Here is a 21951-nt window from a genome sequence, read left to right on the forward strand (position 1 = left end):
CCCACTCTGGGCGTCCCTCCCCACTGTCCCTGGGGTTGGAATTCCGTTCCTGCTGTTCTGGGAGATGCTTCCCCACCCGGCTCACCTGCTGCCTTGGCATCCACAGCACCGGGGATGGAGGAGGGGAGGGTGTGAGAGCTGCAGAGGTCCCTAGAGACGTGCAGGTGCTGGTCCCTGGAACCTGCGCTTGTGACTGCACAGGGAGGAGGGGTCTTTGCAGGTGGGATTGCCTTGAGGACCTGGGCATGGGTGCGTGCCCTGGATCATCCCCATGGGCCCCTTGTGGCCACAGGGCCCTCAGGGGAGGCAGATGGAAGAGCAAAGGGCAGGTGACGGCTGGGAAGGGTGGGGGTGGGGCAACAGCCCCTCCCCTGGGGCTCTGCAGGGAGCCCATTCTGCCCAAGCCTGGTTTTTTTCTCCCATGAGTCCTTGCAGGCCCCTGCCTGGCAGAACTGTAAGAGCGCAGATTTCTGTTCCTTTAGGCCACTGCATTTGTCACCGCAGCAAGAGAAAAGTATCGTGTGGGGCTGCATCGTGCAGAGCCTGCGGGCCATTGAAGTGCTGTGAGCACCTCTGCACACAGGCGCACACGTGCACACACACGCATATGCACCTGTGTGCGTGACTGTGGTCAGTGTTTGGGAGGGGGGATGGTGGGGGGGAATCTCCATGGAGGTTTCAGTGTGACATTTTTCTTGCATAATGTGTCTTGCTTGCGTTCTGCCTATTTTTTAAGAAAATCTTTACTCTTACTGATTTGAAAGGCACGGACAGACAGAGCTTCCAAACACGTGTTCCTTCCCCATATGCCTGCTACAGCCAAGGCTGGGCCAGGCCACAGCCAGCAGCCGGGACCTCAGTGCAGTGTCCCACGTGGGTGGCAAGACCCACATACCTGAGCCGTGGCTGTGGCCCTGCAAGGTGTGGGTTAGCAGGAAGTGGCCCCTGGGGATGATAAAAGCAAGAGTTAAAACCACACACAATGTGCAACTGGGGGGCGGGAAAGCCTAGGAGCCTGCTGCCCCCATGTGTGTTCCCACAGCCCACCTGAGGTGGGATCACTCACCTGCTCTCAGCAGGAGGGGCCCGAGGCCTGGCACCAGCTACGTGAGGTGTCCCCAGCAGCCGATGCACCCAAGCCGACGAAACAGAGCTCCCCTCCTTGTACAAAGAAAAGCAGGGCCCGAGCGGGACGGCAGGAGGCACTGCGTGTGCTTCCTCCCTGGAGCCCAGGATGGGAGGCCCTCGGCAGCCAGGGAAGTGTGTGTGCTTTGAAGTCTTCACTTGCGCGCGTCTCGAGGTTTGCTGTGGCCCGTGGTGCCGAGTTCGGAGCCAGCTGCCATTGGCGCAGGAGAAAGTTATGTTTCTGATCTTGGTTTTGTCTTTTGTGCCATGAGAAGAGGGACTTAGCTACGTTTCTTAAGCGATGTTACTGCAGAGGCGACGGTCTTTGGAGCTCCGTGTAGCTGGAGAGGACGGCAGGCAGGGACTTGGCAGTGGGGGTGACCGTGGCCAGAGACCCAGCTTCCCAGCAGGAGGCCTTCCCCCGAGGTCTGTGCGTGAGCTTGAGACTCAGAGATGGCCTTGAACTTAGCGGCAGTGCACCTGCCCCCATGTGTGTGCCCCTGAGCGTGTGCGTGTCCACGTGTGCGCTCACGGGTGGGATGCACGGGAGTAGGGCCCAAGCTTTGGGCCGAGCCGGAGCCCTGTTTCTGCTTTGCTCTCCCCTCTAGGCCAACACCGGGCAGATCGATGACCCCCAGGAGAAACACAGACTCATCAGCAGTAACCTGGCACTCGTGCAGGTGAGGCTGCTGGGGGAGGCGGGGGGGGGAGGGGGGCTGCAGGCCAAGTGCACCCCAGCTTTCAGGACTGGCGACCACCTGTCTACCCCACAGCCACCAGCTGGCCTGAAGACCCGACCACCTCCAGGCCAACGCTGCATGCAAGGTCCCCCGGCCCCCTGTCTCTTCTTTCCTGGTGACATCTTCAGGGATTTGCTGATTGAGTGGTGCTCCCAGGAATCCCCGAGCCCCCCCCCCCCCCCCCACGGCGCAGCAGGTTTAGCCGGGGACTGCGATGCAGGCAACCGGGATGGGAGTGGGAGTTTGGGTCCCTGCTACTCTGCTACCGACCCAGCTTCCTGCTGATGGCCTGGGAAGGCAGCGGAGGATGTCCCAAGTGCTTGGGCCCCTGCAGCCATGTGGGGGACCCCATTGGAGCTCTTGCCTCTTGGCTTTGGCCTGGTCCAGCTTTGGCTGTTGTGGCCATTTAGGGGAGTGAACCAGCAGGTGAGAGATGGTGTATGTGTGTGTGTGTGTGTGTCTGTCCCAGTCTCTTTGTTGTTCGGCCGTTCAAATAAATATATAAATAAATCCATCTTTTTTGAAAAAGAAATTCCTGGAAAATGCAATTGGAATAATCGGGGGCTTTTTTGTTTTTGTTTTCTGGGAACCCGTGCATCGTTTGTTCTTTACTCCATTTGCCAGGAGCCCTTAGAAGGCCCCCCCATCCTTGCTCCTCCAACCCTGGGAGCCACGCAGGGCTCACAGCTCCCCTTCCCACCCTGTGGCCGTTGGAGTACCCGTCCCACTGGTGGTACTTCCTGCACTGGCCTGTAACCACGTTCTCCCCTTTCTTCCTGGGCGCTGGCGGCTCCTCCCTGCCTGCCCAGCCCCCCTCGCTCTTCCTTCTCAGCCTTTGGAAGAGGTGTACATGCTGCTTATTCCTCAGAACCTCCTGCCAGACCCTCAAGGGGCAAAGGTCTCACCCTGGAGCTTATTACACAGGCTGCAGCCCGGGGCGGGGGCATGGGGAGGAGGCTGGGCTGGCTGCGCACCTGCACAGCCGGCAGGTGCATCCCAGGGCCTTTGGGCCCCTGTGTGGCTGTGTGTCCCCACCATGAGGCTAGCAGGACACCCACTTGGCGTTCTCACCTGGGTTCCGGAACCCCTTGTGAGACTTTCCGGGTGTCTCCTCTCCCTGTCCCAGAGGCGTCCCCCCTCGCCCACCCTCCTCACGCTCCCCTCCCTCTGTGGTCCCCATCTCTGCTCTCCTGGGAGCCAGAAGCCGAGGGTTCTCGGGCATCGCCCCAGTGTCTGTGAAATGGGCCGCAGAGGTTTCGCTGGTGTGTGTGTGGCGGGGGGGGGGGGGGGCAGGCATCTGCTGGCACCGGCTGCCCTAGGGGCTTCCCAGGTAACCAGGTTGGGACCCTGCGACCCTCAGCCACTGCTCACCCCTCGCCCTGAGCGTCCGGCCATGCGCCGTCCTTGATTCCAGCCCTTTCCCCTCCCTCCACCTCTCCTCACCGCCTCTCCCCTCTGCCCCGCGGCTACAGCTCCATCCCCAAGTTCCTCCTCGGCTCAGCCACCTGCTGGCCTTTTCTTTATTCTTGAAAATATTTGTTTATTTGACCACACTCAGCCCCTGGTTCATGCCCTAAGTGCCTGCACTGGCTGTGGCTGGGCCAGGCCAACCACAGCTGGGAGCTGGGGCTCCAGCCAGGTCCCCTGGGGATGGGAGCCCAGGCACTCCAAGATGGCACCTGGGGTTCTGAACTGCTAGGCCAGGTACCAGCTCCACAGCTGGTTCTTGTCTGCAGTGGCTGTGCGTGTGTATGTGTGTGTGTGCCCAGAGATAATACCAAAAGATGTGGCCTCACAATTTTTTTACACCAAAAATAAATGTGTGTTTTAATTACCATTTCCGTGAGCTTTATGAAGTACCATATTTCAAACTATCATATTTGTTTGTAATAGTTTTCTGTGTTTTTAATTTTTTTTTTAATTTCAGAATCAAACAGAGGCAGAGACCCACAGTGGGGAGAGGGAGAGGGGGAGGGAGAGGGGACAGTGGGCTCCCATCTGCTGGTCTGTAACCTGCACCTGGCTCTTAATAATGACTTCATGAATGAAATTGCTTAGAACAGAGTATGGGAGCCGGCAGGCCTAAGGATCGGAAGCCGATCTTCATCCTGGAAAATGTTTCCTGGTGCCTGTACTCATATGCAAATGTCTCTCTGGGAAAGGCACCGGATTGGAAGGCATATGGACCAATCACAGCCAAATTTGTGATTCCCGTGGAGGGGGCAGGGCAGGGAGCGCAGGGAGCAGCCGCAGCCACCTGGGGGAGCCGCCTTCATGTTGCTGACTTCTGCCTGGCAGGTGCAGGCCACTGTCGTGGGGCTCCTGGCTGCCGTGGCCGCCCTGCTGCTGGGCGCTGTGTCTCGGGAGGAGCTGGACTTGGCCCCCATGGAGCTCCTGTGTGCCAGCAGCGTCGTCACTGCCTTCCTCGCCGCCCTCGCCCTTGGTGAGCTGCTTAGACCCGGGCCTCGGTCCCCTGTGCACAGCTCTGGAGTTGGGAGCTCCGGCCTCACTGTGGAGGGTGGGGCCCCAGGCTGCCTGCTGCAGGGCTGGGGAGAGCCTGCTGGGTCTTCACCGCCCACCCGTGCCTCCTGCCCCGTCCTGTGCCCCTGGGAAGGCCCGGCCTTGGTCTCCATGCTGAGTGTGCTGCCTCCAGCGTCCAGGGTTTGTGCGTCTGTTCAGCCAGGCTGTCCGCGGGGACCTGGACACTGTGAGTGGATTCTGTGCAGACCTGCAGCGTGGGGAGAGGGCTCGCGGTGAGCTCCCACACCCCTCTTCAGAGAGACAAAGTGCCATAGCCCAGAGCTTCTGACCTCGGACACCGAACCCTCGCGGGTCTGAGGATTGAGTGACTCTGTCTTTCTCGTGGTGCCGGGGGTGGGGGGTGGGGGAGGACGCGCCTGGGGTCTCATCTCAGAAGGTGCGGATCCCACGCATGAGGGCACTGCCCTCAGGACCCCCTCACCTCCCCTAGCCCCCTGCGAACGTCGTCACCCTGGGGGTGAGGTTTTCGGTCCCTGGGCTAAGGGGACACAGACCTCCCCTTGCCGCATTCCCTCTCGGTAGCAGTCCTTGCCACGCCCCCTGCCTGTGGTGGCGCTCTGTCCCCCTGTGCCCTGGGAAAGCTAACATGGACCCCTTGCTGGTGTTCCCTTGTTGCCTCCCTGCGGTGAGGTCAGCCCCTCCGCCCGCTGCGCCTGTCCCCTGCTGGCTGGGGGCCTGGGAGAGAAGGACTGACCTGTGCCTGGGGCTCCCACACGAGGTGGGCTGCTGTGGGGCCCCCCACCCCCAGCCCTGGGTGTTCAAGCTGCAGTGGTTGCCGGGCATCTGCTCTGGGCCTGCCTGGTCACCTGGGCACATGGGTCACTGGGTCACTCTCCCTGACCACACCTCTCAGACAGCCTCCATGCTTCACCGTGGACCGTGGTTCCATTGGCTTGGAGTGCTTGTCCCCGGCCTGACAGGCGCTGGGTGCAGTGCTCCGCTCCCCGGCTGCTACCCCGACAAAGGGTTATTGGCAGGATTCTCCATCCCGCCAGGCAGGCGATCAGCTCGGCATGGAGGGTCGGGGGCCCAGAAGAGCGCGCAGTGTCTGTCCAGACTGCGTTTTCCAGGGTCAGACCGTGTGCTGAGGCCGGCTCTGGGTCAGGACGCTCCTGTGTGCACAGGACGGTGGCCGCCACGCCCCCTTGTGGTCAGAGGCGGGGACGCGTGGCTGTGCTCAGCTTCCTGGAGGCTTAGCAGGCAGCTGTCGGCTCACAGCGCCACCTAGTGGTGCAAAAGGCCGGCCAGGGCTTTGTCGGACCTGGCAGAGAACACCCCTCCTGGCTCCCGTTTAACAGATGGGGAAACTGAGGCAGAGATGGGGTGAAGGTCAGCAGCGTGAACATCACGTGTGCTCCAAGACGTTCAGAAAAGTGGCGGGTGGCTCGCTTGTGACACAGAGTGGCTGCAGGCGTACCGGGCTCCTGGTGCTCCCAAGGGAGGCGGAGGTCCTGCGGCCTTGTGGCCACAGAGGGCGCAGACAGGTGGGTGGCGCCGGGCGGAGGATGGGTGAGGGGATCGTGGACCCTGGGTAAAGCTGGAAATGGCAGCAACCAGGACCCAGAGCCGCTTCTTATGGAACGAAGGGAGGGTCCCGGCTGTCGCTGCTCTGGGCCCGCCTCTTCACCTGCCCCTTTCACAAACTGGACTCTGACCCTCCCAGGCCTCGGGTGCACTGGGGGAATTCAGGAGCCCGGGCAGCCTGGCTCGGTGTCGAAGCCTGCGTGGACGGAGCCCAGCGCGGAGCAGCTCCTGGCTGCCTGTGCCCGAGACCCCTGTGCGTCTGTGCCTGTGCAGGGCCGGCTGGGCTGACCCCCGCTCCCCCTGCCGCCCTCCACAGGCCTGCTGATGGTCTGTATAGTGATTGGCGCTCGGAAGCTCGGCGTCAACCCAGACAACATCGCCACGCCCATCGCGGCCAGCCTGGGCGACCTCATCACGCTGTCCATTCTGGCCTTGGTCAGCAGCTTCTTCTACAGACACAAAGGTAAGGAGGGCTCCGGGGCACAGGGGCCCTGGGTCAGGTCCCCGCCAAGGCTCAGGGCAGCCCGGGGCTCCTGGCCGGTGGCGCTCGGTGAGGTGCAGCGCCTGCAGTGTGGAGCCTAGGGCGCCGTCTGGAGTTGTCCTGTGTCAGCGGGAGCCCTAGAGGCCATCGGGCAAGTCCAGGGTGTCCAGGGATGTGGAGCAGCTGCGGCCTGCACGGGGCGGGGCATTCATTTCTCCTTTAGGATTCGCGTCTGCGAGGAGGGAGCACAGGGCCCGAGGCTGCCCTGGCCACCGAGCCACGTCCTCGGAGGGCTGCAGCCCCAGGGGGGTGGGGGGCGAGGGGCGCCAGCTGTGGACAAAGTACCTTGGATCTCAGCAAAGCTGCAGTCTGTGTGCGCCGTGGGGTGTGCGGGCCCTGGCCCCTGTGCCCGGCTCCGAGCCCTCTCCTTGCCACGCTGGGTGCTGCCTGCCCACAGCCGTGTTTAACCCCCTGGGGCCGTCTCGGCGCTCACCCGAGTGGCAGCAAAGAAGGATCTCCAGGAATCCAGTGCGATGACCCAAGTTCACTTTTAAGCCAGACCGAATATAAAACCAGAGTTTGCCGGGTGCTGTATTCTGTTTGCAAGAAAGATGAGAACTGGGGCCTCCCCAGATCCTCCTGTCCTTACCCACCGGGCCGTGGTGCTGACTCCATCATGATTGAGTCCCCAAGTCACCATTGCTAACTCCTCCCTCACTGAGCGGGAGGCAGTGCCGGGGACCAAGGAGCCCCAGCCAGGCATGGTGCACCTTCCCACACTGGGAAGGGCATGAGGCGGGACTTTATATGGTGGCCGAGGGTACTCAGAAAACCTGGCCCTGACCCCCGAGGGTCCTCGGGGGGAGAGGTTTGCCAGGCCTGCTGCCCACCTCGTGGGATGGCCACTTCCTCCACATGGGCACCCATGGGAGGAGGAGAGAGGGGTATTCCCAGTGGTGCCACCCTCGCAAGGAGGGTGTGGATGCTCTCCCGTGCCTGGCACCCAAGTGTTGGGGCCCCCACCAGACAAAGGGTGCACCCCTTGCACCTGCTCATGGTAGGGAGGGGCCGGGGCAAGAGCGCCCTCTAGAGGAAGTCAGTGTCTCGTTCCACTGGCACATGGGTTACAGTCACTCAACGTGCAGTGCAAGGTAGGAAGGGAGTAGATGCGAGAGGGGCCCGATGTCAGGGCAAGGTGCAGTCCCCAAGCGAGATGGACGCTGGTCACCGCCCATCCACTGGAGAAAATGACACGAGCAAATGAGAAGTGAGCAGGCTGGCCGTGATCCACGCCCCTCCAAGAGACACAGACGCCCAGGAGGTGACCTTGGACTGGCCTCAGCCAGGAGCAGGGCTGGCACCGTGTGGCCGGCTCTGGCTTTGCTGTGGCCGGGGCTGTAGCCCCAACGTCACCGCCCACTGCTGTGTGCCAGGCACAGCCACCTCTTCCCGCCTCTGTTCCCACCCAGCGCCTGTCTGAGCAGGGCTGGTGGTCTCCTGGGGTGTGCCCGCCCCTGACCTGCTCAGGTGTGGTCCGGTGACTAGTCATGCTGGTAGTTATAATAGCAGTGCGGGGGAATTGGCAGAATTGAGAACAGAAAGGAGCTTTGTCCACTTGCTGAATGGGATATTAAGTTTTTTCTTAAAAAAAAATTGATAGAGCACTCCCATTTGCTGGTTCACTCTCTAAGTGCCCGCAGCAGCTGGTGTCCCACAGCTAGGAGCCGGGAGCCAGGAACTCAGTCCCATGTGGACGGCAGGAGCCCCCCGTCAGCACTGCTGCCTCCCAGGGTGGAAGCAGGTGCCAGGGCTGGGATCTGCAGCGAGGCACTTCCATGTGGGACGTGGGCATCCTGACCCGTGGCTTAGCCACTACAGCAAATGCCCGTCCCTGTGAGAACTTTCTGGAAGGTGTGGTGGGACAGAAGCACCTCTCAGCCTGCCCCCCACCCCAGACCATGGCCCCACCCCAGGCCAGGGCCACACCAGCCTCAGCACGCTGAGCTGCGTGTGCCCCCTCTCTTGTAGACAGCCAGTACCTGATGCCGCTGGTGTGCGTGGGCTTCGTGGCGCTGACCCCGTTGTGGGTGCTGATCGCCAAGCAGAGCCCACCCATCCTGCAGGTCCTGAAGTTCGGGTGGTACCCCATCATCCTGGCCATGGCCATCAGCAGGTGCGTGGGAGCAGGAATGCTGGACCCCGTGCCACCTCTGCCCGGGAGCCACGAGCCTTGCAGAGGGAGGGGGGCGCTCCATGCCTTGGGTCTGTGACTGGAGGAAGACGCAGCTGTGGGCTCCCACACTAACCCTTGGTGCTGGCTGGGGCATAACCTCTTCACGTCCTTATTTTTAAAAGGTTAATTTATTCATTTGAAAGGCAGGGTTAAAGGGGGAGAGAGGGAGCTTCCATCCACTAGTTTGCTCCCCAAATGGCCACAGCTGCTGGAGCTGGGCCATGCTGAAGTCAGGAGCCTGGAACTCTGTGTGGGTCTCCCACGTGGGTGCAGGGACCCAAGTACCTGGGCTGACTTCTGCTGCTCTCCCAGGCGCAGGGCAGGAAGCTGGATACCGGTGTCTCAGGCACAGGCTTAGCCTGCTGCACCGCAACGCCGGCCCCTCTGTGCTCTCTCTTAGCAAGAACCCTCGCCCTTATTGTTCTCAGAGAAGCTGCCCTGTTTCCAGTGGCCAGAGCCCCAGGGGGCCCTGGAGAGCCCAAGCTGGACAAATCAGAGCCCCGGAGCCCCTGTGTCCTGCCCTATTACTGCGGGACAGTAGCTTTTCCCATCCACGCTGGCCTAGACCCCTGCCTGGGGACAGGTCCCTCGTCCATGCCCCCCAGGCCACAGCTCCATTAACCCCCTCGTATCCCCTCGCCATCCACAGTGTGACTGTTCATGGGACCCAAGGGCTGTGGCCTTTGTTCCCTGGGGCTGTTAGAACCCCCAGCTGAGCCCAGGCCCCTAGCCTGCTGGGCTTCACTGGGGGCCGCCCCAGTGCACCTGCTGTGCCTCCCTAACTTGGAATCCCCACAGAAGACATGGAGAGACTGGTGTCTTGCCTGCCAGAGGCTCCCAGGCTCCTTACACGCATGGCTGTGATTTCCACAGGGCGCTAGGATGCTCCTGGGGGTGGCAGGTGCTCCCTGAGAACAGGGGGTGCTCGCGTGACAGCTCCATGGAGAGTAACGTCCCATGGGCCTGCTGGACCAGCTCAGACCCAGGGTAGCAGTGGAGATGGCAGAGCACGTGCAGGGTGCGGAGGACCCCGGGGAGACCACCTTGGCTGCTGCGGGTGCTTTGTGCAGGGGCAAGGAGGGGGGAGGCCAGGGGGTGTGTGCAGAGGAGGCCAGCAGGGCCAAGCCCGGGGCCGCTCACTGACTGCCCGCCCGCTGCTCTCTCGCCAGCGTCGGAGGCCTCATCCTGAGCAAAACCGTTTCTAAGCAGCAGTACAAGGGCATGGCCATCTTCACGCCTGTCATCTGCGGTAGGTACGGGGGTGTGGCCCCCGGGGTCTCTGGGCGGGGCCGGAACTGCAGACTTGAGCGGCCGCTGGGCAGCCGGACCCTGGATGGACGGCTGGGCTGGGCTTTCTTAGCTGGAGGGAGGCCCTAGGTGCAGCTCCGGCCGCCTGGGCAGCTCACACCCGGCTCTGCACACGCCGCAGGGGGGTGTGGGCCCTCCCCACAGAAACCCGTCCCCAAAGGGGCCGGAAGTCCACAGCCCCTACCCAGCTTTCCTGGCCCAGACCGAGTGGGGCCCTTGGAGCCGCTCTTGTGGGTTTAAAAACAAAAACAAAACCTCAGATGTTTGTAGATCAACATGTGGGTTTCTGTTGTCTGGAAAATCAAGACTTGGCCATACTGGGTTTGTATTCTGGACCCAATAATGCACAGTGCTTTCCCGTGAGCCCCAGTCTGCACCGTTCCCTGTCGTCTTCCACCCGGCCCCCTTAGCTGCCTAACAATCTGGACAGGGTATGTGGACAAGCCCACTGCCAGGCAGTAAGGCGCGGCGGGGAGCAGGGCACGCTGCAGCTGACTCTCCTCATCCAGAGGGGGTGACACCTGCCTGGGCAGCCGCAGGCCACGCAGCCTCTGGGGAGAGACAGCCAAGCCGACTTGTTCAGCAACGCTGGGAACGTGGGTGCGGCCTGGTTCGTCAGTGCTGCAGCCCAAGGAGTTTTCTTTCTTCACTTTTCTAAACCCGCGTGGGCCAAGCGCAACAGACCTGCGCCATCCTTGGCCCTGGCAGCTGGTCCTGCCCGCCAGATGACGGGCACACACCTGGCCCCTCTAGGGCTGGTTCTCCCTGGAGCAGCCCCGCCCAGAGGGCGCTGTCACACTGGCAGCCCTGGTCTCTGCCACCCCCGAGGCCGGCTCTGGGCTCTGCACCCCCGTGGGGACCAGCGCCTCGTGCCAGGCGAGCAGGTCGGTGATCCTCTGGGCCTGCTGCCCTGCTGGGTCCTGTCTGTCAGTCTTCCCGGGGCCCCACCCTCCTGTCCCTTCCCCAACATGCGGGCTGCATGCATGGACCCAGAGTGTCTGTGAGAGCGGGGTCGGCCCTGGTCATTTGGGGGCCCTAATGAGGGACCCATGCCACAAGCAAAGAGCAATTGGGTGGCAGAAAATGCCTTTTCTTTATCTTATTTTTTTAAAAAAAAGATTTATTTATTTGAAAAGCAGAGTTGCAGAGAGGCAGAGAGAGGTCTTCCATCTGCTGGTTCACTCCCCAGATGGCCGCAACGGCCGGAGCTGGGCTGATCTGAATTCAGGAGCCAGGAGCTTCTTCCAGGTCTCCCACGTGGGTGCAGGGGCCCGAGGACTTGGGCCATCTTCTGCTGCTTTCCCACACCACAGCAGAGAGCTGGATGGGAAGTGGAGCAGCCGGGACTCGAACCAGCGCCCATATGAGATGCCGGCACTGCAAGCAGCAGCCCCAGAAAACACCTGTTCTTCCTGATGTCCCTGCCACCCTCCCCCTCCTGCCTGGCCCTGCTGCTGCTCCCTTCCCTCCCCCTCCTGCCTTGAGGGGAAGAGATCCTTGGTGTTGCCCAGTATTCTGGTTTGTGTCCGGCTCCTCTTGGCTCCTCTGGCCTTGAGGCCCTGACAATCACCCGGAGTAGCCCGTCAGGCTCCTCTTACACCTGTTTGTCACCCCACCCCCACTGCCCAGGACCCCTCCCCGCCTGCCCCCTTCCCTCCAGACAACAGGTGCTACTGAGAAACTGCTTTGGCAGTCACACCTCCTCACCTTAGGACATGCCAGCTGTCAAAGTGACACGGTGCCCCACCCCAGTACCCCAGTCGCCAGGTCGGGCCACCCACACTTGGTGCCAGAAAGATGTGTGGTCGGGCAGGAAGCGAGGAGAAGATACCAAGTGCTGAGTCAGTCAAGGAAGGCCTCCTGGAGGAAGTGGACTTCACAGTAAGGGACAGAAGCCGGAGGCTGGTGGAAAGTCGGGGTGTTGAGGTTCATTCCGTGTTCGCAGGTGTCGGCGGCAACCTGGTAGCCATTCAGACCAGCCGGATCTCCACCTACCTGCACATTCGGAGCGCCCCTGGCGTCCTGCCGCCCTGGATGAAGAAGTTCTGGCCCAACCCCTGCTCCACGTTCTGCACCTCAGGTAGGTCTGCTGTGGCCAGCTTGGGCATCCGCTGTTCCAAGGCGCGGATGCCTGGGGGCCGTCCTGACCCACAGCGCGTGTCACCCTCCAGGCCCCAGCACCCTGACTCTGGGCTCTGCCTTTCTGGTGCTCGGTGTCCCCGACCTGGCCCACAGGTGTCCCAGGTCAGGTGGCACTGCTGAGCGAGGAGCCCAGCGAGCACAGTCACACGTGGTAACATGTTCCCCGACGCAGCAGCGTGGGGTGCGGAGAGAACCCTGGAGCCCACAGGGCCTGGACACTCCCCTCTGAGGCCAAGCAGGGCTAGGGGTGTGGAGGGATGTGTGGGCCAAAGGGAACAGCATGAGCAAAGGCCCGGGGGTAGGAAGGAGCCTGACAGCCGTGAAGGACTGAGGGGCCAGACCCAGTCCCACGAGCAGGAGAGGGTGGAAGACGCTGAGGCCAGGGGCAGGACAGGGGGCTCAGACAGGGGCTCGGAGCCAGAGGAGGGGGCCTGCTGTGGTTCTGAGAGCCGCTGGGAGCTGTCGAGGGGTTTTTGGGTCTTTCCTGCCATTGTGTTTTCTTGGTTCAAGAACTGCCTTCGAGGCTGGTGCCATGGCTCAATAGGCTAATCCTCTGCCTTGTAGAGCTGGCACACCGGGTTCTAGTCCCAGTCGGGGCACCGGATTCTGTCCCGGTTGCCCCTCTTCCAGGCCAGCTCTCTGCTATGGCCCGGGAGTGCAGTAGAGGATGGCCCAAGTCCTTGGGCCCTGCACCCCATGGGAGACCAGGAGAAGCACCTGGCTCCTGCCTTCAGATCAGCGTGGTGCACCAGCCGCAGCGGCCATTGGAGGGTGAACCAACGGCAAAGGAAGACCTTTCTCTCTGTCTCTCTCTCTCACTGTCCACTCTGCCTGTCAAAAATAATAATTTAAAAAAAAAGAACTGCCTTCAGCTGTCGTCCAGGAGGCCCCTGCAGGCGCAGCACTGACGGGTTTTCCACGCAGCTCACACACCAGCTGGGGGCGCCCAGTCCCTGTCAGAGTGGGCGGTTCCAACCCCAGCTCTGCCCCTTACCACAGCTTCCTGCTGATGCGGACGCTGGGAGGCAGCTGTGCCGGCGCGGGGAACTGGGCTGCTGCCACCTGTCTTGGGCTCCTGGCTCCCAGTTTTGGTCTTGGCCCAGCCCTGGCCGTTGCGGGCAGCGAGGGAGTGAACCAGCACATGGGAGTTCTCTCTTTGTGTCTCTTCCTGTCTCTGTGCCTCTCAGATGGATAAATATTCAGGGTCGATAGGCGTTTTTCGCCCTGGGGCAGTGTGCCACCTCTGCCCGACCCCGGTGTCTGATGAGAAGTCCGCTGGCGTTTGCACTGTCACCGTGTGAGTGCGGTGACGTTTCTCTCTTCCTTATTTCTAGAGATTGTGTGCTTTTGAGAAGCTGGATTTATTATATCAATTAATGTGGGTTTTTTTATTTTTTATTTTTTATTTGACAGGTAGAGTTATAGAAAGTGAGAGACAGAGAGAAAGGTCTTCCTTCCGTTGGTTCATCCCCCAAATGGCCGCTATGGCTGGCGCTGTGCTAATCCAAAGCCAGGAGCCAGGTGCTTCTTCCTGGTCTCCCATGCGGGTGCAGGGCCCAAGCACTTGGGCCATCCTCCGCTGCCCTCCTGGGCCATAGCAGAGAGCTGGACTGGAAGAGGAGCAACCGGGACTAGAACCCTGTGCCCCAACCGGGACTAGAACCCGGGACGCTGGCGCTGCAGGAGGAGGATTAGCCAAGTGAGCCACGGCGCCGGTCCAATGTGTTTTTTTTTTTTTTTTTTTTTTAATGATTTATCTTTCTTGGGCTTCGCCAAGGCCCTTGAATTCATACAAATTTGGCTTTTGCCAAATTTGGGAACTGTGAGCCACTGTTTCTTTAAATACTCTCTCCTTTACCCCTGATATCCTGGTGGCGCCAGTGCTGGGTCTCTTGGTACAGAGCCACCACCCTGGAGTGGAGGCTCGGGGATTTTGCTTTTTTTTTTTTTTAACACTAATTTCTGCAATTTTTTTTCTCAAGCTCATTCGCTTTTTCCCGTCTTCCCCACCCTGCCTCTGAGTCTATTCCTCGAGTTCCATCCAGCCCATTATTTTTTTCTCCTCTGCTTCTAAAATTTCTGTTTGGTTCTTTGTGGGTGCTGCTTCCTGTCCGGGGCTTTCTGTCTGTTTTCGCCTCTGTCCGGTGTGTTCGCGATGCTTCCTTAGAGTTGCTCCTAGGTCACTTTCCAGCATCCGCGCCGTCGCCTTTAACGCCTGTTGGGTCCCCGTGTGTCATCCACGCGGAGGATTTTCTGACTCCTGCCTTGGGAGAGAATGGCCGTGTTGGCCGTGCGGGCGTAACGGCACCGCATTACCCTGTCGCGGTGTGCCAGGGCCTGGAGTGTACTGAAGTCTTCTGTCCCACCCTCAGCTTTAGCTCGTCTCTACCCTGAGATGTCGGCTTCCGGAGGGGAGGAGAGGCAGGGAGGGGAGGGGAGGGACAGTCCTTGGCTTCTAGAACCTGCCTGCCCCTGAGGAAGTGTCCAGGTGGACGGGGGCGCCTCACTGGACTCTGTCACGTGGCCTCTGCCGCCGGGCCAGGCCTGCAGGCTTCTTGGTTCTATGTCTTCCAGAAGTCAACTCCATGTCAGCCCGAGTGCTGCTCTTCCTGGTGGTCCCGGGCCACCTGATTTTCTTCTACATCATCTACCTGGTGGAGGGCCAGTCGGTCACAGACAGCAAGAGCTTCGTGGTGCTGTACCTGCTTGCGGGCCTGATCCAGGTAAGCAGCACTGCGTGGGGTGGAGCAAGCTGGGTTGGGGGTGCCCGGGTGGGCAGGGCCCCCGTCTTCCAAGAGATCAATGAGCTCGTTCAAGCCCAGAGGTCCAGACAACAACAGCTACTGCACAGTGCACGCTACATACTACACGCTACACACTGCACGCTACATGTGGCACACTGCATGCTACATGCCATACACTGCACACTATACACCACACACTGCATACTACACACTACGTGTTGCACACATGTTACATGCCACATACTACATGCTACACACTGCATGCCGAGTGTTGTACACTTGCACGCTCGCTACGTGTACATGCACACCGCATGGTGCCCAGTCATCATTGGGACATCAAAGAAGTGAGCCCAGGGACCCCCCCCCATACACACACACACGCTCCCTAGTAGTGTTCACACTGCTGCGGGCAGGCACTAGCCACACCCACTGTGTTTTATTGTTCTGTTGTGCTTTCATGTTGCAGTGACCCACGGTAGCTTCCATACTTCCAGGGCATGCTGTGCTCTCAGCACACACACAGTGTAACCGTCACATACGGGTGATCGGCACCCAGGTCCCCACACACGCACGTCTTTCCTTTGCACTGGGGACATTCAGAATTGTCCTTAGAAGTTGTTCCTCTCGCCCAGCTGCACCCCTGTGCCCACAAAGCATCCCCTCTCCATTTCTCCTGCCCCGCCCCTTCCCACGCCATAGTGGGCACCATTCTGTTCCTTGCTTGTTGGAGATCAGCTTGTTCCCTTCTGCCTGAAAGAGGGAGCCTGTGGCGTCTGCCGTGCTGTCACATGTCACTCTGCACACATCCACTGCTGGACAGCTGAGGCTGTGTCTTGGTGACTGTGAGCAGCGCTACAGAGGCCGTGTGAGTGCTGGTATCTTCTTCCTGGTCACACGGGTGCAGGCCCCAAGGACTTGGGCCATCTTCTGCTGCTTACCCAGGCCATGGCAGAGAGAGAGCTGGACCAGAAGTGGAGCAGCCGGGATTCGAACCGGCGCCCATATGGGATGCCGGCACTGCACGTGGTAGCTTAACCCACTATGCCACAGTGCCGGCCCCTGAAAATCTCTTGACTTTAAATACGTGGACTTATTTCTGAATCTTTATTCTGTCTCCTTGGTCCCTGTATCTGTTTTTAAGCCAGTCCTGTGCTGTTGTTTGAAGTCAGGTATTCTACGAGGTCTTGCTTTGTGTGTTGGCTTAGGGTTGCTTGGGCTGTTCAGGGCCGTTTGTGGTTTCATACAACTTTTGAGAATGATTTGTCTTAGTCTCTGAACAGTGTTGGTGCTCTCCTGGTAGGAGCTGCACTGGACCTGCAGGTTTATTTGGGTACCATGGGCGTTTTACTACTATTCTCCCGATCCATGAACATGGGCTATCTTTCCATACATTGGTGTTCTGTGCATCTTCCTTCATCAGGGTTTTAGAATTTTCCCTGTAGAGAGCATTCATAGCCTTGGTCAAATCCACGCCTCACTATTTCACTTCACTTCATTTTTTAAGCTATTATGGATGAGATTCCATTCTTGATTTCTGTTTTAGTGACTTAATTATTGGAGTACAAAAAAGAAACTTATGCCCTGCAAATTCCTGATTTCATTTATCAGCTCTGACAGTGTTTTTTGGAGTCAGGTTAGAGACTTTAGTTATAGACGTGTTGTCTGCAAACAGGGATAATTTGACCACTGCTTTCCAGTTTCGAAGCCTTTTATTTATTTCTTTTGCCTTAGTTCTCTGGCTAAGATTTGCAATACTGTTTGGAACAAGAGAGGAGAAAGTGGACACCCTTGTCTTGTTCCTGAACTTTGTGGAAATGGTTTCAGCTTTTTCCCATCTGGTGTTACAGAGTTTGCCACATATATAACTGTTACCGTGTTGAGGTACATTCCTCTCTACCTTATTTTTCATTGCTATTAAAATCATAAGTGGATGTTGAATTTGAGGACTGCTTTTTGTTTGCATCTGTCGAGACGATCATGTGGTTTTTGTGTGTCATTCCATTGATGTAATATGTTACGTTTGTTGATTTGCAAATATTAGACTATCCTCGCCTCCATCCCTGGGTAAGTCCCACCTGCTCACCGTGTGTGTTCCTTTTATGTGCTGTTGGGCTTGATTTGCTAATATTTTGTTGAGTCTCTTTGCTTTTGCGTTCATCAGGGATACGGGTTTGCAGTTTTCTTGTTAGATGTGTTCTTGTCTGGCTGTGGTTGAGAAATATTTTATCATTGATGTGATCCCAGGGCTTGTTGGTCTGTTTGGGTTTTCACGGTCCTCGTGGCTCAGTTATTTGTGGCCAGAAATGAGTCCCTTTGTTCCGGGATTTCCAGGTTGTTCGTATGTAGCTGTTCACAAGAATCCTCAGTGATTTGTTTTATTTCTGTGGTGTCAGTGCAAATATCTCGTCTTCCATCGCGGATTTTATTTCCTGGGGTCTTTTCTTTTACCTGGGTGACTCTAGCTAAGGATGGTCAGTTTTCTCTGTCTTTTCAACACCAGCTCTTCATTGATCTTTTGTAATTTGTTAGACTCTATTTTGTTTATTTCTGCTCTGATCTGTGGGATTTGTTTCCTTCTACTAATTTTGCATTTGTTTTCCTCTTTCTATTTTAGTTTCTGGAGTTGTGTCATATGGTTGCTTATTTGAAATGTGTATATTTTATTAGCACAGGCACTTACTGCTATACACGTCCCTCTTAGTACTGCTTTTCCTGAATCCTGTAAGGTTCAGTACATTGTATTTTTATTTTCATTGGAAGCAGGAAACTTTTTTATTTTCCCTTTCATTTGTTTTTTCCTTGGCCCATCGGGCACGCGAGAGGCTGTTGTTTGATTTCCCATGGATCTGTGTGCCTGCTGAGGTGTTGCTTGGCCATCGTGGTCGGAGACGGTCCACGCTGTGCGTTTGAGCTTCTCGGGGTTTTCGGTGGACTAGCACTTGGCCTGTCTGGAGGAATGTGGATTCTACAGCTATGGAGTAAAATGCCCACACGTGTCCCTGAAGTCCTCTTTGGCCGTAGAATAGTTCAGCTCTGTTGGCTGCAGGTTTTGTGGTCCAGATAAACCGTCCGTTGATGAAAGCGGAGCGTTATGTCCCCAGCCGGGGTAGTATCCGAGCCTCTGCCTCCTGGCGGATGGAGTAATGGTTGTCTGCTGTCCTTCAGTCCCCGCGCGCGGCGCAAGTGTCCGGTTGGCGTGTCCGCTGGTCGACTTGATCCCTGTGCCACAGCAGCGACTCAGCTCTTGGTGCGGGTTTGACTGGAGGCACGCTTTACGTCTGCGCTGAGGGCACAGCTCTCCTGCTCACTTTGGGTCCCAGTCTGGTTTTCCACGGCTTCACGCTCGCTCTCCCCACGCGTGCCTCCCCCGGGGAAGTTTCCAGCAGGCAGCCCATCCTTGAGTCTTGCTTTGTTCTGTGTTAACCCTTTCAGCCGATCTGTGTCTTTTGATTGAGGGCTGTGACCCATTTGCATGCGGAGTTACTGGTTGTAATTACAGGACCCCCGTCAGCCACCGCTCTGTATACCCTCTGTTCCCGTTTTCCACTTCTCTCCTCCTGTTCGCCCTGGTGGTTTGGTGACCGGGTTTGGTTCTCTCTGTGTATCTGCTCTGCTGTTGAGTGTGGTGCTTTCTGTGTGTTTTTGTCATTTGAGTTCGCCTCCTTTGCTCCTAGTGGGGGACTCCCTGGAGCCCGCGGGGCTGTCTGGTGTCAACTCCCGGCTTGTGCTTCTCCTGGAAACGCCTTCCCTCTCCTCCTGGTATCGGAGGTGGCTGTCACCACACAGGACTTCCTCCCACTGCTGTGTCCCGGGGTGTCTGCCAGGCAGCCGCATCGCCTTGACTCCCCGGCGGGAGCGTTGGTATAGTGTCATGTGGCTTCTTGGGCTGTCATCATTGATGGCCGTGTCTGTCTCAGTGAGGATGCCAGCTGGGATGCGGCTCTTTGACACCCAGTGGGTTCGCTGGCTGCTCGGGGTGTGCTGGGCCCGCCTGCAGGGATGGGTCTCCCATGAGCTCCTGAGGGTTGGAGGGAGGGTGGGGTGCCCTCCTGTCCATGTGGGAGGTGCCCAGAGCCCCTGGGTACCAGTGAGGGACGTGCACAGAGCCCCCGGGGACCAGCGAGGGAGGTGCACAGAGCCCCCAGGTACCAGCAGGGGAGGTGCACAGAGCCCCCGAGTACCAGTGTGGGAGGTGCACAGAGCCCCCAGGGACCAGCGTGGGAGGTGCACAGAGCCCCCGGGTACCAGCGAGGGAGGTGCACAGAGCCCCCGGGTACCCTAACAGCTGCCCCTGTGAATCTAAGGGCTGCTCAGGTGACCTCATGGAGCAGAAAAGTCTGCCCCGGTGATACTGGGGGCTGCAGGTGGGCGTACAGGGCCAGCTCTCTGCTTCCCAGGGCCTCGGCGGGCAGAGCTGCAGGGAACAGTGCGCTCAGCTGCTCCCTGGGGCTGGAGGAGAGGGGCCGGGCCACCCAGCTGCTTCCCAGGGAGCTTGGTGTGCTGAACCGCTCTACAGGGCTGCTCAGCTGCTTCCGGAGTCCTGGGTGGGTGGGCGGGGCTACCTGTCTGTCTCTCAGGGCCTCTGTGGCTCGAGCTCTCTCTTTTACAACAAGCAGCTCCCATGGGACCTAGCCTGGCCCCACAAGGCCTGACCCACACCTAGAGGCCGCAGTAATGGAGTTCCGAGGGTGGCGTCCTCGAGACCTACTTACTCGCCACTGGACCTCACCCCTGCAAGGAGCCGCACCTCCCCCCGCCACGCGGGGCCCAGGCTTCCAGCACACGGATCCGTGGAAGACCCTACGAGTGGCAGGACAACAGGGAGAGGCTGGGGCTGACAGAGCCGCCCCGGCGTCTACCCTTGAAGCCCAGCGGCTGTCTCTCGCCTGTTCTTGTCTCTCTGACTCGGTCTTTCGTGTCTGCTGGCTGTCGTGACAGGTGACGATCCTGCTGTACCTGGCCGAGGTGATGGTCCGGCTGACCTGGCACCAGGCCCTGGATCCTGACAACCACTGCATCCCCTACCTCACGGGCCTGGGAGACCTGCTGGGCACGGGCCTCCTGGCCCTCTGCTTCCTGGTCGACTGGCTGCTCCGGAGCAAGGCAGAGCTGGCCGACCTCTCAGAACTGGCCTCTGGACCTCTCTAGCCGGGCCAACCAGCCCTGGTTGCTTAGTAGGATGTTTCCCTCCCCGCGGCGGGTACAGGACGCAGTGTCTCCCCTGGCCAGGTCCCCGGAGTGGTCTTGGCCATGGCCCTTCCTTCCTCAGTCTGCTATGGAGACGCACACACGCCGCGACTCCAGCAGGGGGCGCCCAAGCCCATGCTGGAACGCTGGAGCCAGGAGTGCTGCTTGGGAGCCTGCGACCCGGGGTGTGTGTCCGTGTGCTGGCTGAGCGTGAGCGTGCGTGCGTGTGAGTTGGGGGAGTGCCGTGTTCTGGCCCGGTGCAGCCACAGAAGGGGCGTGGCCCAGCTTGGCCCAGCTCTCGTCTGTGCTGTGCGGATTGGAGTGGACCAGGAGGGGGGATCCTTGTTGTCCCCAGGCTCAGGACTCTGGGCGTGGCTTTTCTGTCCTCCGGGCTCTTGCCCTGGGAGCCCCTGGGAGCGTGTGCAGCCTCTCAGGGCGGGGCCTGGCTCCCTCCCAGGCCCAGCCTCTCTGCAGCCTCTCCGCCTCATCACTGCTGTAGTCTTCAGTTTTTGTAGAGTTCGTTGTCAGCAGCACTCCAGGACCAGACACGTGTAAAATAAAGGTCGCGTTACGTCTGTCGGGCTTCTCTTGTCTTCAGCGGTGGTTAACACAGCGTGAGACGGCAACAGTGCACACCCCGGGCACTTCTCCCAGGCCGCGGTTCTGAACACAAGGCCCCAACGTCGCCAGGAGCCTGTTCCAAATGCAAGCTTTCACTGCCAGCGGAAGCCACGCCCCTGGGCAGGAGCCTCCAGGTGGGTTTACGGAGGCGTCATGTGACTCTAAAGCACGCTCACTTCCTGCTGCTTAGGGACCCACAGCGACCTCTTCCAGGGCTGGGGCCAGGGACTGTCGCCTGGAGATGAATAGATGGACACACGTTCACTCGCTCGACAAGTACCGAAGTGGCACCTGTGGCTTTGGTGTCCTGATGGGGTGGGGGATGGGGAGGCACCCTGGGCCTGGGCCTCCCGGAATGGGGGCGGGCCTAGAGATGACTTGGGATCAGGAGATGCATCCCCGGCCCCCTGCCCCCTTCTCTGGCCGCCGGCTCTTCCCCTGCCGGAGTCTCCCAGGCCCAACCCGATCCAAAGTTCCGTGACAGAGGAACCTCGCTGATGGTCCACGGGAGTCGCCTGGGGCACAGAGCCAGGCCGGGGTGGGGGGCACTCAGCACAGCTCGGTGCCAAGTCTCAGGCTGGGTCCTGGGGCCACACTGGGCAAAGCCCTCGTCATCCCTGTCATTAAGCTCTGTTATCAACCCCTTGTACAGATGAGCACACTGAGGCTTTGTGAGGTTTCTGAACTGCCCAGGGCCCTAGGCATTCTGGCTCAGACCCAAGCTATGGGTGCAGTAAAGGAGCTCAGGACAGACTCCCCCACCCCCCATCAGAAAATGACCTTGGACCTGAGATCCAAGGATGAGTGGGAGTTAATCAGAGCAGTAGGAGGGGCTGGGGGTGCGGGACCATTCGGGTGGATGGACTTCGTCGCGGATAAATGGGAGGCAGGGCCCTGCGACAGGACTGAAGCTTGAGACCCTGCAGGGTTGATTGAGCTGCCAGAGCACAGGGACCCCGCAGTGCCAAGGCAGAGAAAGGGCTGTGGGGAGGGGAGAGACGGGGGACAGGAGCACACCGTCCTGGAGACCCAAGGGGAGGGGAACGCGGCATCCGATGTCCCTGAGACCTGAGGAACGGAAGGGCTTAAGGGTGTGCGTTGGGTTAGGGATGGGGTGAGGGTGCGGGGTCTTGGGTGAGAACCATTGTGGGAGACACAGCAACAAGAGGCCAGCAGGTGTGGAGCTGAGGCCTGGGCCGGGCCTCCCGAGGCAGTTACAGCAGCTTGGAGAAAGGGAGCTTGGGTCGGCCATGAGTGCCCCACCCCTCTCCAAGGTCCTGTGTGTCAGTGGTTTGTGAGAGGGTG

At 59.4% G+C, this 21951-nt stretch overlaps 1 protein-coding gene across 5 annotated transcripts in view; it reads left to right on the top strand.

Moving 5' to 3' along the window:
* The window catches only part of SLC41A3 (solute carrier family 41 member 3), a 78448-nt gene that overhangs the window by 15159 nt on the left and 41338 nt on the right, over window positions 1-21951 (top strand). For all 5 annotated transcript variants that reach the window (XM_062200591.1, XM_062200592.1, XM_062200593.1 and 2 more), the window contains exons 3-10: window positions 1734-1805; window positions 4164-4308; window positions 6247-6393; window positions 8440-8584; window positions 9814-9893; window positions 11898-12032; window positions 14669-14817; window positions 19777-20780. In XM_062200591.1, coding sequence (XP_062056575.1) covers window positions 1734-1805; window positions 4164-4308; window positions 6247-6393; window positions 8440-8584; window positions 9814-9893; window positions 11898-12032; window positions 14669-14817; window positions 19777-19986 — 1083 coding nt within the window. In that variant the 3' untranslated portion in view covers window positions 19987-20780. The remainder of the gene's footprint in view (window positions 1-1733; window positions 1806-4163; window positions 4309-6246; window positions 6394-8439; window positions 8585-9813; window positions 9894-11897; window positions 12033-14668; window positions 14818-19776; window positions 20781-21951) is intronic.

The sequence above is a fragment of the Lepus europaeus genome, chromosome 9 (assembly GCF_033115175.1).
Source record: "Lepus europaeus isolate LE1 chromosome 9, mLepTim1.pri, whole genome shotgun sequence".
Taxonomy (NCBI): Eukaryota; Metazoa; Chordata; class Mammalia; order Lagomorpha; family Leporidae; genus Lepus; species Lepus europaeus.